Source organism: Haliotis rubra, unplaced genomic scaffold, assembly GCF_003918875.1.
Source record: "Haliotis rubra isolate DU_JTF1 unplaced genomic scaffold, ASM391887v1 Scf25, whole genome shotgun sequence".
Classification (NCBI taxonomy): Eukaryota; Metazoa; Mollusca; class Gastropoda; order Lepetellida; family Haliotidae; genus Haliotis; species Haliotis rubra.
In genome coordinates, this window is record NW_025766558.1 from 2,450,905 (window position 1) to 2,465,203 (window position 14,299).

The 14,299-nt window shown below is 43.9% G+C and overlaps 1 protein-coding gene across 2 annotated transcripts in view; it reads right to left on the reverse strand.

Moving 5' to 3' along the window:
- LOC124279421 (interferon-induced protein 44-like) overlaps nt 1-14,299 on the reverse strand; it is a 60,960-nt gene that overhangs the window by 12,293 nt on the left and 34,368 nt on the right. For both annotated transcript variants that reach the window (XM_046715248.1, XM_046715247.1), the window contains exon 4: nt 160-215. In XM_046715248.1, coding sequence (XP_046571204.1) covers nt 160-215 — 56 coding nt within the window. The remainder of the gene's footprint in view (nt 1-159; nt 216-14,299) is intronic.

Sequence of the window (14,299 nt, forward strand, 5' to 3'; positions counted from 1 at the left end):
TGTGCGGGTTTAAACCGGTTGTACGGTGCCATCCCACTAGGATACAATGGTATTACCCCGGTCTGTGGATCACCACGCATGCACACATGAATATTTGTCTCAGCTCCCTGGCGAGGATACTACTTGCTGACAACTATTTGGGATAGAGTGCCGGCTTACCTTGGTGCTCAGTTCCGGTAACTTCCGCCACGGCTCCTCGCTTAGATCATTGCCGTCTGAAATAGAAGAAAAAGACGTCATTGCCGGCAGCAATATCGCCTACACACATGACGATTTGTGGCCAAGACAGTCTAGGAATAAGCCAAAGCTCTGCTCTTGTTTGAAGTAAGTGGCAATTTCTGGAAAGGACTTCTCAGGGAAACGTTTCATAGAAACTATTCAGTACAACTGAAGCGAACCACCTGACCTTTACCATGCCTTTAAATACATAGCTGAGTTCGTGGCTTGTTGGAACCCGGATCAATGGAGTACATCTTGTAAACAACAGTTGTTTTGATAAATGTGGTGAAAGCAACAACGACCAAGGAACGGCAACACCTGGGTATATGGTATATTCATAGGGTTTTCCAGACACCCGAAAATACTTCAATAACAACATCCCTTACACGATAACCACTGATTCATGGCAGTCGCTAGTTTAGGATAGATCATAGTTCAGAATAAGCACTAGGTCAAGATAGTCGCTATCAGCGTACGCCCTAGGTCAGGATAGTCGCTAGTTCATGACAGTCGCTAGTTCAGGATAGTTCATAGTTCAGGGTAAGCATTAGGTCAAAATAGTCGCTTCCTGTTCAGGGTAAGCATTAGTTCAGGGTAAGCAGGATTGTTTCAATGAAAAACGCTACAAGCGCACTGAGAAGCGTCACATTGATCTAGACGTAATGATCACTGTTGATCGAAACCAATTGAAACGTTTAATAGGGTGTCTATATATAGACCTATTTTCCTTCAGGTTCCGAGGACTTAATGCACCAGGAATTATTGAAGAGGACCCTTTAATCTAATGAGATGGTAGATCAGCCCCAAACATAGAACTGAAACAGACGAGATGATACAGAGCAATACAGAAGATGGGGATTTTGCTTAATGCAACTGGTATATCAGACTAGGTTACACACCTAGAAACACTAAATACAACCCGTGGCTCCAGGTTTCTTTCACTCTGCAATATCCCAGTTAAATGGTTTCTGAAAATAATCGAGCCAGGACCAGCCAATCCAGTGACTAACATCATTAGTATCGATCTACGTAGCTGGGATGATATGAGATGCATCAAAACCAAGTCAGCGAACCTGACCACCAGATCCTGTTAGTCACCTCTTACGACAATCATGAATTGCTGAAGACCATTTCTAAACGAGATCCTCCTTGGCCCATAGCTGCAAGTGAAAATGAATCGTACGGAGGAGACCCCACATTCTTGGACACCAGTGGACTCAATGAACCGTTGTGCAGATTCAAACCAACACCGTGGTCATAACAGACTGACACCCTCACCACTCGACTACCCACTGGTTAATATACATTTTACCACATATCCCTCCAACAGCGATATCAGGCTGAAGTAATGCAACAGTGTATACAGGGCAATTACAACCCTTGTTCTCATTGCTACCCGCGGAGAAACTACTATTGTCTCTTTAACACAGTTTAAAGTCTGGACTGAATAACACCCCCTCAGCTCCAGGACTAATACTGGCGCACGCAACACCGGCAAATGGTTTGCAGCGGTTCTTGCAGTAACTAATTCTGGAGGCAATTATTCCGTGGAATAATATAGGCCGTTTTGTCCCCGAAGACTAGCCAATAACCGCATTACCTAATCTGAATATTCTCCTCTGCCGTCAGCCACACCACCAAATATGAGATCCGTCCAGGGCATACTAATGTAAGATTTTGTCAAAGTAATGTTCGACGGAGACACCTTGGTCATTGCCTGGAGGTTCCAGGGAGTTAATGTGAGTAATGACACACGACTTGTATGGTAATAACCAGCTGTATGTGATGCCAGGGCGGTCTACCTTCCGCTGCAACACCAGGGCATAATGTAGGGCACCCTCTCGCTCTCATCTTACTTTATCCTACCGCTTCATCCTTCCAAGTCAATGATAACTAATTCAACATGACATTTACCAAGAAGATTAATATCCCATCTGAACACTGGTAGTAAGTCACTATACATTTGCCTACAGGGAAAATGTCCATATTCAACAACATTGTTTTTTTGTAATTACAGTTCCTGTGTTTTTTCGTAATAACATTTGTTGACTACCGGCAGTGGCTCTGGAAGAGACCGTAGTGGCATTCTAGAACAGAGCCACACCTTCCACTGCCCAGGGGATGGGCTTCTGGGATAAATCTCCTGTATGGTAGCAGACATGATCGACGTGAGGTCGAAGCCATAAAAAGCCCCATAGGATGATTACATTGCTTTGGTTGGTCACATTGAGTTCCGTTGATGGCAGCTAATACTCAGTTCTGAGGTATTGTCCGAGTTGGGTAATATGATGAAGCTTCCGGTATCTATTTTAATGCTATGATTTGTATTCAGTGATAATTGTGGTCATGGATCCTTTGGAAACTAGATTACATTTATACGATATGACGGGTCTAGCAAATGTTGAATAGAATATGAGAGTATCCACGTCAGGAATTACACTACAGGGATTAATAAAAGTGTCAGATTTATAATAGGACCATATCATCAACGTATAGAATCATTCCATTGTCAGCCATTCCTGCATAAAATACACAAATCCAATTGGAACAGTTTTCCTCCGAATATAGCTATCTATCCTCGATTGGTTTGACCTGTGCGTCACGGCTTGTGTCGAGCTTCAGCCGTCAATCTACATTATGCGTCTACCCTGTCAGACTTTTTCATCATATCCTCTCCGTGTAGGAGTGAATGTCAGCCTCGCTGTCACAACAACATCGCCGACGGGTCTGGAAGTAAGTTTAACCGTTGGGGGTGTATCCACAGTGATGTCCACTTGAAGTGACTGAGCCGCGGGGGACACGAGCAGTGAGGGTGGAGTCGCATCTGAGGGAGAGTTTAGGGAAGGGGTTTGGTTCAGGCAGTGGTGGGATAAAAGGTCGGGCTAGAGCAGGGTTGTGGAGTTTGATAGAACTGGGGGTGAGTGCGGACTGGATTTAGGCAGAGGTGTAGAGAGGCTATGTCAGTTGGGGTAAGGGCCGAAAGGTTGGCCTAGAACAGGGTTCAGGGAGGGGGATTGGAAATAGGACGAAGTATGGAAAGAGCAGGAGGATGGGGACAGGGTTTTGGAGAAAAGACAAGGGAGTTCATGTATCACACCAAGGTCGGGAAGCAAACAATCAGTCGGTACGTGATCAAACAGATACCAACATCTATTCACTGATTTGAACAGGAAGGCGTTGGTAGGTCATCTGGATGTTCTATTTCAAGCTTTACAGGCGCTGAAGATCAAAGACTTGAACGTGATGGAAGATTGACAGAGAATAGCATAGAAATGGAAACGAGAAACCAATTGATTTGACCTATTTGGCAGTACTTAGTGTCGTTAACATGGGAATTGAGGCGTTATATCTACTTCCTTCTTTTCAGTAGACACATATCTAACAACACTGGACACAGATCTACTGGCATCCTTCTCAGTGGACACAGATCTAGTGGCATCATTCTCAGTGGACACAGATCTACTGGCATCCTACTCAGTGGACACAGATCTACTGGCATCCTTCTCAGTGGACACAGATCTACTGGCATCCTTCTCAGTGGACACAGATCTACTGGCATCCTTCTCAGTGGACACAGATCTACTGGCATCCTTCTCAGTGGACACAGATCTACTGGCATCCTTCTCAGTGGACACAGATCTACTGGCATCCTTCTCAGTGGACACAGATCTACTGACATCCTTCTCAGTGGACACAGACACTGATCCTTCTCAGTGGACGGCAGGCATCTTCTCAGTGGACTGAGATCTACTGGCATCCTTCTCAGTGGACACAGATCTACTGACATCCTTCTCAGTGGACACAGATCTACTGACATCCTTCTCAGTGGACACAGATCTACTGACTTCCTTCTCCTTGTGCACAAGTCTACTGGTGTTCTATTGTTGACTTTGGACAAAGAGGATGTTTCAACACTGTCAAAGGTTATCGTCACATATACACACTATACGTGTACAGTATCGATGTGACTTCGTTAGGTAAAGGTAAAGTGAATGAGATGCCAAACCATCATCAAGGAGCTTATACATATATATTTATTACAACCCCTTCATTGTTTATGAACAGACGGTGCGCGTGTTCCCGAGTGCTATCATATATATGAATGATATATGATCAGGAATGTTGGTATATTCACTAACAGAAACAAATTAAAAACAATTTGTCTGGAATCAATCATTATACTTTCAGATATATTCTGAGGTTGTCAGGTTACACATATTGAGTGGGGTTTCAGCGTTGCCTGCATGTCAATGGGCACTGTAAGTAGAAATTAGAGTTATTCCCCTTGATAAGCGTGTCTGACACGGGGTGGCTGGGCAAAGCGGCCCGGTACACCCGAGACCACTGGGGGAGATCACTCTTCACAGATCCACTCACCCTGTGGCAGCAGAAATACGTCTCACTGTCGAGAGACGGAATTCTGAACACACTTGTGAGCATTTCATTAAAACGGCATACGCTAATTACATTAATCTAGGGATCTACATCGACTTGGCTCCTTCTCTATTGATAGCATCATTTACGCTGGATGCATTACAATAGGAACAGTGTGCCAGAACCAGCCGTGTCAGACATGCAGGCAGGCAGGCACAATTTGGAGGATGCCATGTGCAGACAGGGAGGAGTGGTGTACAGAGAGGGCTCATGTGAAGATAGACAGGAGGATTTTGTGAATACAGACAGAAAGGGGTCATTTACATACAGAATGTAGACATGTACAGACAGGGATGTACGGATGTGAGTCAATATCAAGAGAGTGAGAGAAAGAAAGAGTGAGAGAAAGAAAGAGAGTGAGAGAAAGAAACAGACTAAGAGAACACCGTGGGTGATAAGTAAAGGCTACTTCTGTGAATGATGAATGTGAGCGCTACTATTTCCGTGAGTGGTAAAGTTAACGCTACTTCCGGGGAATGATGAAAGGATACGCTACTTCCGGGGAATGATAAAGGGCACACTACTTCCGGGGACTGATAAAGGGCACTCTACTTCCGGGAACTGATAAAGGGCACACTACTTCCGGGGAATGATAAAGGGCACTCTACTTCCGGGGAATGATAAAGGGCACACTACTTCCGGGGACTGATAAAGGGCACACTACTTCCGGGGACTGATAAAGGGCACACTACTTCCGGGGACTGATAAAGGGCACACTACTTCCGGGGACTGATAAAGGGCACACTACTTCCGGGGAATGATAAAGGGCACACTACTTCCGGGGAATGATAAAGGGCACACTACTTCCGGGGACTGATAAAGGGCACACTACTTCCGGGGAATGATAAAGGGCACACTACTTCCGGGGAATGATAAAGGGCACACTACTTCCGGGGAATGATAAAGGGCACACTACTTCCGGGGACTGATAAAGGGCACACTACTTCCGGGGACTGATAAAGGGCACACTACTTCCGGGGAATGATAAAGGGCACACTACTTCCGGGGACTGATAAAGGGCACTCTACTTCCGGGGAATGATAAAGGGCACACTACTTCCGGGGTCTGATAAAGGGCACACTACTTCCGGGGTCTGATAAAGGGCACACTACTTCCGGGGAGTGATGAATGGAAAAGCTTTTCTTCCTGGCAGTCATAAAGGACACGCTTCTTCTGGGCAGTAATAAAGGAAACCCTACTTCCCGGGAATGATAAAGATCACACTACTTCCGGGTAGTGATAAAGGAAACCCTACTTCCCGAGAATGATAAAGATCAGACTGCTTCCGGGCAGTGATAAAGGACACGCTTCTTCCGGGGAGTGATGAAAGGAAACGCTCCTTCTGGGATACTGATAAAAGGAAACGCTCCTTCTGAGAGAGTGACAAAAGGGAACCTCCAGTATAGAGATAATTATGCACACGTAAATTTGAGAAAGGAATTCCATGTCCAACACAGGACATACACAGGACACAGGTAAGCAGACAGGGAAGACGTGTGTTGATGGAGAGGAAGGGGACTACAACACATCAGGAAGAGGCAGTGGACGTCCATATGCAAGAGAGTTGCTCCGTCATACATACCGCTATAGAGACGCTCCATGACAATAGCCATCATAGACGCCAGCACGTAAATGTGCTCATTGATCGAGCCGCGTCTGTGACATGGGGATTAGGATATGCTTTCTGTCAGCGTCAGTACGAGCAGGGAAGGTCCCGCGTGAAGAAAACACCTGGATCGAAACACGGGCAAATGCCATAGCAACCGAGCCCATTGAAGCCGAGGCAACAAACTGTCCGTATTGACACAAGGATTCGTATTATTCGGAGATGTCCAAGCGTCCATTGTGATCGACTCAATCCTATTTATTGGCTTTCTATTCGGCCACGTTAATGACAATTAACAATTGTCAGCTTCAAATGACTAGGTACCGGCGTAACTGAACGCCAACAGTAAGCGTCATGTTCACACGTGGAGAGTGAATTGGAATGGGGTTTTAACGTGGTCCAGATTACTGTACTTCTGTCGCGACGTGAAGGTATTGTTGACGGGGATTGGGCATTCAAAGTTATGTGAAAATGTTGAATAAGTATCAATAAGTTTAGTTTTCAACATGACATATCAGTTACATTATTAGACTCGATTTTTGGTATGTTTCACACACACGTCATTGACTGGGATCGGGAATTGATGGAATTAACTGTAATGCTCGAGGTCGTCAATACAGATTTATTCGTACATGCAAGCATATCTTCAACAGGTGATACTCTTCGTCCCAGCAGTATTACATGTGAATATGGTGTGAAGGTGACACTGTTACGCTTAATGAGTGGAGTTGAACAGTATTTCACATATATCACAGTGTTTTAAATTAATGTAGGAGAACAACTTAAGTGACACAAATCTTAGATGTAGACTACGTCTATATACCCCCCAAGCATTGTATGGTCTAACAAACAAACGTATCTTAACCAAGAGGAATCTTGGATTCGAGCCTCGATCCCAGACCTGGATTCCCAAGGACAACTCTATGTGGGTTAAGGCCTGGAAAGCCTGTAAAACACGGATTCAGGAGCAGCATTGAACGGGTGAGATTATTCACACTGATAGAGACGGAAATACAAACATGGCGTCGCCGCGATGCGGAATCAGAACCATTGAGCAAAACCTTCACGTAAACATTTGACGCGGAGATTTCCAGTATTTCCAAGTTTGTTTGATGTTCCCGTGGAATTAAATCTCTTGGAAGCAAACTGACTTGTTTACATTGATGCTTGACAGTGAAGCAATTGATAGCTTTGAAACATTAGAATACTTTGCCTGTTGCTTGTTAAACGCGAATCTCTGCTTCACAAATGCGGTTTAGTTGGAATAAATGAGATTCGCCTGCTATCTAAAAGCTAGGACATTAGATGAGCTCAGATCAGATTCACCTTCTCATCCCGACAGCGGTTACAAGGAAGTGTCAAAGCAAACTGTTTTTCATTTTCTCGAAAGTTCCGATCGCTCAATTTATCGCCCTTTATTGATTCTCGTTCCGTTTTTGTGTTCCCAGTAGGAGGTTCTGTGATTGGCGAGTTACCCGTCATTAGCAGTGGACATGGCCACTCTCCTGATCTCAAGCCCTCTTCCGTGTCCTCATGGCGAGCCTGGCAGAAATACCGCAATTATTGTGGCAGCCATGACCGAGCCTTAAGCCCCGCGCAACTGAAGGCTATATCAATATACTGTGTTATTAAGGATAGTCGTTAGGAAAGTAACACGTGTTTCCCATTCTTCCTTCTTCAAAAGATCATTACATCAAAACGGCGATCTTCATTATATAGTATCAAGAAAGTGACATGTCATAGTAATGCTCTCAGAAAACAGCTGATTTGAGTCACGGGATCAATATGACGAAAGGGAATCCAGAGTTAGTCATTGCGAATCCTAAATGAGAAGATAAATATTACATGATAAGATCTTACTGAAATTAAGGATGAAATCAATAAGTTGTGTCTCAGCCCTGAAATCTCTGAAACCTTGTATACACTGGCATAGATCTATCAATCGGCCAGAATAATACAGTGATTCTTCAACCTCCAAGTAAATGGCTTGTTTTAGACACCTGCGCAAGGTCGTGCCGCCTACATATTTATGTTAGTGTGCGTGCGTGCGTGTGGGTGGTTGTGGGTGGATGGGTATGTGTGGTTGTCTCATTAGACTTACTCCTCCATAATGTTACACGTGGGAGGGATGGGGTGGGGAGGGCTTGGGGACCGTTCATAATTTATGGCTGGAGGGTGATGATGATTTTAAGGGGGATCACCCATTTTGTTCTGGGAGGTGGGGGGCATCAATTTTGTACACATGCAGTGGGGGGTCAGTAATTTTGTACACCAAGATATTAAAAAATTATGCTTAACATATAGGGAAGGGGAAGGGATTATGTACATGACATGCAGGGGGAACACTTACTTTGTACATAAATTTTAGGGGGTCACTCATGTTGTACATGCTCCTTCATAAAAATCATCATATCACACACAAACACACAAACACAAACAAACACACACACACACATACGCAAACACACACACACACACTCTTAGCCATAAATTATGAACGGTCCCTTACGTGGATGAGTCCCGACTCACGGCTGATATATAGATAATATAACATGGTTCTATGCCAGAGTCCCGACTCACGGCTGATATATAGATAATATAACATGGTTCTATGCCAGAGAACCATCTGACACACTTGGCGTTGCATTGATGTAACTATAGCGTTCCCTTCTGTAGTGGGTTTTGCAGATTTCCTATCGATCGCTTTGACGAGCGGCAGCATCTGGTTAGTATCAGCCTGATGAAGATATTCTTGAAACAAGCTGTGTGAAAAAGTGAGACTAGTTATTAAGATACCTGTTTTGCATGGGCGATCGTATTGTGAATAGAATGTGTTTCTTGGGAATAGAACATTTAAATCAAAAGAGAATGAAAATAGAAATGTGATCGTTTAGATTAGCGCCTGCTCAAGAACGATCATTCAGCGGCGTCAGCTCCAGAACTGCAGGAATTACCGGCCATATCTTTACCATTATTGATGGTATAATAGGCAGGACAGAAAGACCATGAATCTAAATGGGCCTGCTTTCAAAGTAAAAGGCATATGTTTCAGGGTGAAGGCAAGCTGGCTGGTGCAGACGTCGAGATAGGGAAACTCTACCGTATTGACGAGTGGTTCCCACGAGTCCTGGTTGACGACCAGCGTCTGATAACGTGACGGAGTTCCTCCCAGTCCCCCTAGTCTTACTGGGCGTTATATAAGCAGCGAGCTCTGCCATTACCTTGAGTGAGTCACCGCGTGGTCAATACACGATCTGTATGAGTTATTGTGAAGCTGGAAGATGTGATTGAATAAGGAAGGAGAAGTCCTTAATGGTAAATTAATCAGAAAGCGGGGCCATATTGATTGGTACAGTTGTGCCTATGTTGACCTTTTCAATCCCGCGGCCCACGATGACCACTGACCAGATATTAAATACAATCCCGACTGAGATGATTGTAGGAGGACATGTCCTGAGACGTGTCAGTTTGTCGATAACAGTAGAAAGGAAATGCCAGAGACCTAAATAGTAACTTCTATCTGTAGTTCAAGTACCTGCCCTGTGTGGCCTATCTGGAACCAGGGGCTCAAGATGTTGACTGAAACCGTGGCCAACCCCAGTCGTCAGCTAATTCAACTGATTTGGTTTACAATGACTTTGATAATGATGAATGGATGCTGATGAATGTCCGGCAGGCTCGCATGTGGACACAAACCTCTCTGTTCCTGAATCATATTAGTGTAAATCAACAACCACAGCCTACAGGGCAGAGAGATGACAAGACTGGGTACCCTTGGTGGACTGTAGGTCAAGGTACTGATCGCTACGACAGTCAAAGGTCCATGCTGAAATATGGGCAGTACGACAGTCAAAGGTCCATGCTGAAGTATGGGCAGTACTACAGTCAAAGGTCCATGTTGAAGTATGGGCAGTACTACAGTCAAAGGTCCATGCTGAAGTATGGGCAGTACTACAGTCAAAGGTCCATGCTGAAGTATGGGCAATACTACAGTCAAAGGTCCATGCTGAAGTATGGGCAGTACTACAGTCAGAGGTCCATGCTGAAGTATGGGCAGTACTACAGTCAAAGGTCCATGCTGAAGTATGGGCAGTACGACCGTCGTAGTGCTAAGACCTCTAAGGACTTCTGCAAAATTATCAAATACGAGATTTTCTAAATTGTTGTTAGTGATGAAGTGTAGCATGAGATAGGAATGAGAGACTGTCTGACTGTCTCCATGTACTGACAGTAAGCAAGAACCAGCTGACAAATGCTCCTTGTGTCAACAGCGAAAGCCACCAGTATCTGTCAAACTTGAAAATGTGAAATATGTCAATCTGTTCTGAATATACACAGTTTGCAAGATTTACACATCCTTAAAAACTTAAAGGCTACACTAAAATACACTGGTGGTAAGAGGTGGCAATGTATTATTTTGACAAATTTGAAATGGTGAAATCCTTAAACCTATAATTCTTGAGGATGCAAACACGTTCATTATGGCTTCACTATTGATGGCATTTTGGGTTTGGGATGGAATAGGTTGGGGGATTTACTGACATTAATCTGAAGAACCTATTTACATAGGAACATAATGGCCATTGTAGCGCCCTTGGAGTGCTTTCGGATTTGCCTGATGTCCCAAGCAAAGACTGAGTAATATAGGAAGGTAAATCAGCAACACAACACGACACAGCTTCGACATTCCAGCTGGGGACGGAGTGACACGCCGACCAAGGTCGGGATGCAGTGTTCCTCATCATCCCTGACATCAAACCTTTGATTTTGAACAAAGTCATCATCTCGTGTAACGGACGAACGTTCATCTGGCATTTATTGCAAGAAGTATGTGATCATATCCTATTTCTACCTCGTGATGTCTGCAAGGAAACGTGCTTCATCTGACAACCTTGAGAACATGAAAGAGTATTCAGTTCATTTTTTATTGCCACTCCGATTTTGGCTTGTCTTGTGTTCAGATCAGAGCGTCGATTGTTATTTACATCTGCATCTCAAGATCAAGCTCATCCCGTTTGAAGATGTTTGTACAGAACAAGAGGTTTACACACAATTAGAACAAAAATATGTCCATTGATAAATCAATTGGCTCCCAATAAATGTATTTGTTCTGCAGAAAGGTGATAAATTCGCGTTGAAACTGTAATTGATTTGGAAGTTAAAAACACACACGTTATCAGCCATCATGTCCGTTGAATCCAACCAAACGCCAAAGTGTATTTGATCAACACTTTTGAAAAATCATTAACTACGTGAATTCATATACTTGTGGAAGAAAATGCCACAGGCCTAACATGTCATGGTTAGACGTATAATCATACCATGAGTCCTGTATGTTTCGGCTAGTTGTATTTCCTTTTAACTAACACCTGGTGTCATCACTGATTTTCAATTATCCATTCATGTTATTTTAACCGATGTTTTGCCTTTTGCGCCCAATGTAATCTGTTTGTTCGGATAATCGAGACTGGTTATTCTATGGCGTTGACAATTTATATCTAACTACCGATGGAGTGTAAGTGATGAAAAATACACAGCGCAGTTTAATCAGCTCCAATAACGGAAGCACAGAAATTGTTCATCTGTCTTAGAATCGATGGCTTAAGCATGTCATCAAGACTCGTAGTCAAGACTCAAGCTTCTCATAACGGTGACACGAGTTGTTCTGGATAATGGCGTCATCCGGTGGCCCGTCGAGTGTTTGGGTGGTCAGCCAGAGTGGACACGGTCGATACCTCATCAAGAAGTGTACACAACGTCCTCTACATCCATCATCATGCTCTCCATCACCACCAACATCCGCTGTGTACGCGGACATGCGTCTCCGCACCAGTACGTGGTTGATTGTGTGCAGGTCTACCGGAAGTAGCGGTGCACAGACTTAGTGAGGATGTTTGGCCACATGTTGAGAGGATGACACCGCATTCAGCAACCAGACAGAAGATGATGACGAGGACACCAGGGATGCGGATCTACTGATACGTTCTCGAATTATGTCAGTACAAGGGTTTAGAAAGCAGTTAAAAAATGCAATGTAGATAAGAAATTATATTTTAACTTAACCACACCAGCTCCTGTTGTGAAAGTACGGACGATGTATTTGTCAAGTCAATCCAGTTTCGTAATGTTTGATGTTCCGACAGACATTTCTAGCAAGTCGAGGGGGCAATTCGCTGTGCAGTTTTGGGTCCCTTGGGTATTCTTACTCCTATGATTGTGGTTCCAAGTGCCAGTCCGTGCCGAGTATGTTTCTAAGTTCGTGAGCACGTACCTATAAACGCCTGGGACCTGCATCACTTCGGGCTTTCCTCCCACTGTAAGCAGACACATAAGTCATACAACCAGAATACCGCTGAAGGCAGCTTACCACACAATTCACTCACTCACTCACTATACCTATGATACCGGTAGAGTACAATATGATGAATAGAGCTCTTATGTATTGAGTTGAGGTGAGGTGAGGTGACATTGGGTTAAACGTCGTGCTTGAGAATATTTCGCTCATATGACGACGTGCATGCGTGGGTATGTGTATGTGTGGCTGCTTGTACTAGCCCAGACTGAAGCTGGTTTTATAGTGCTAGCCCACTGAGATACCATGCCGCAGTGAAGCATGAATACCCCACTCAGACACAGTATACTGACTCCGAGCCGACCAGTCCTTGCTGTACCCATTAATGCCCAGCGCCAGGCAGGGAACAACAAGTACCATATTTTAACGTCTTTTGGTATGACGCGGTCGGGGATCGAACCCGCGACCTTCCGCTCTCCGGGCGGACGCTCTAACCACTACACCACGGAGGCGGTCGTATTGACTTGAACCGTCAATCCCGTTACTACTAGGCTAGAAATAGTGTAGACTGGTCAATCGAACGTCACTTAACTAAATCAAGATTAATCCAATTTCGAACTTTTGAACCGTCTCCTATCAAAAACCCGAGTCCCTAACGTAAATCTCATTCACGTTCACAAGTTGACGTTACAGCGCGACTACGATCGACGTCTCTTATCCCCGTACAAGTTAATTCCCTGTGAGAGAGGATGAATTGTTTCCATTCAGTTAGGGTAAACAGTTAGATTGATTTACGTCATATGGTTAGCGGACAAACAAAGTGGCGTGTAAACAACCGGATTCAAATTGCTGGGACGACCAGTTTATGCGATCCTACTCTCCATTTGATTAGTTTATACACAGAACTTTTTAAAAAAGGATAATTCACTGTTTCCGATAACTGGCCAATGTTATCGCCATCCGATCCTATGAGGTCGCAGAGAAGGATTTACTTCTGAAAAGCGCAATGCATCGATGTGATGTTTACCTGCTAAAAACTATTACTTTTATACATGGACGTCCCAAGGTGTCTGCTTAGTGTAATTTTCTTATAATAAACTGACAGTTACTTGTATAGACAAGAGAAAAGAATGCGACCTTGACCTTTGCTATCCTTGAATTGTATTCATACGTTGTTTCTATAGTTACGTCAGTGATTGAAAACGGGTCCATTATTCAATGCATGACCTATTGAACTTCAAACGACCCGTGTATATTTACTTATAGAAAATATCCTATATTGGCCAAGAACCAAAAGCAATTTTAATAAATCTTATTAATGGTTTTTAGCATACAGAAACACTCACGGTCAATGATACTATCATTCAGTCAAACATGAGGATATATAATCATGGCTATCTGATCCAAGTTACAGCCTCCCGTGAGATAACCGTCAGCAATCTTCCGTCCACCTCTGTCTGTGCTGATGACAATACATCAACTCAGACATCAAGTGAAACACATTTGCAGCCATCGTTTTTCAAATCTTATCCAACTGAAAAATGTCAGTCGAGGTTGATGTGTGGCTTCAGAGATTTATCGACTAGTATAGACTCGTTGATTTTGCCTTAAGAGGCTTGTTACTCTCGAGACCAGATGGGTCAGAGTTGGAGAATCACTCCGTCAAAAACGAGTTTCAAAACACATGGATTCCCCATCATGGTAATGACTTTGTCTGCTACGGTCGATAATCCGAAGGAAAAGGGATA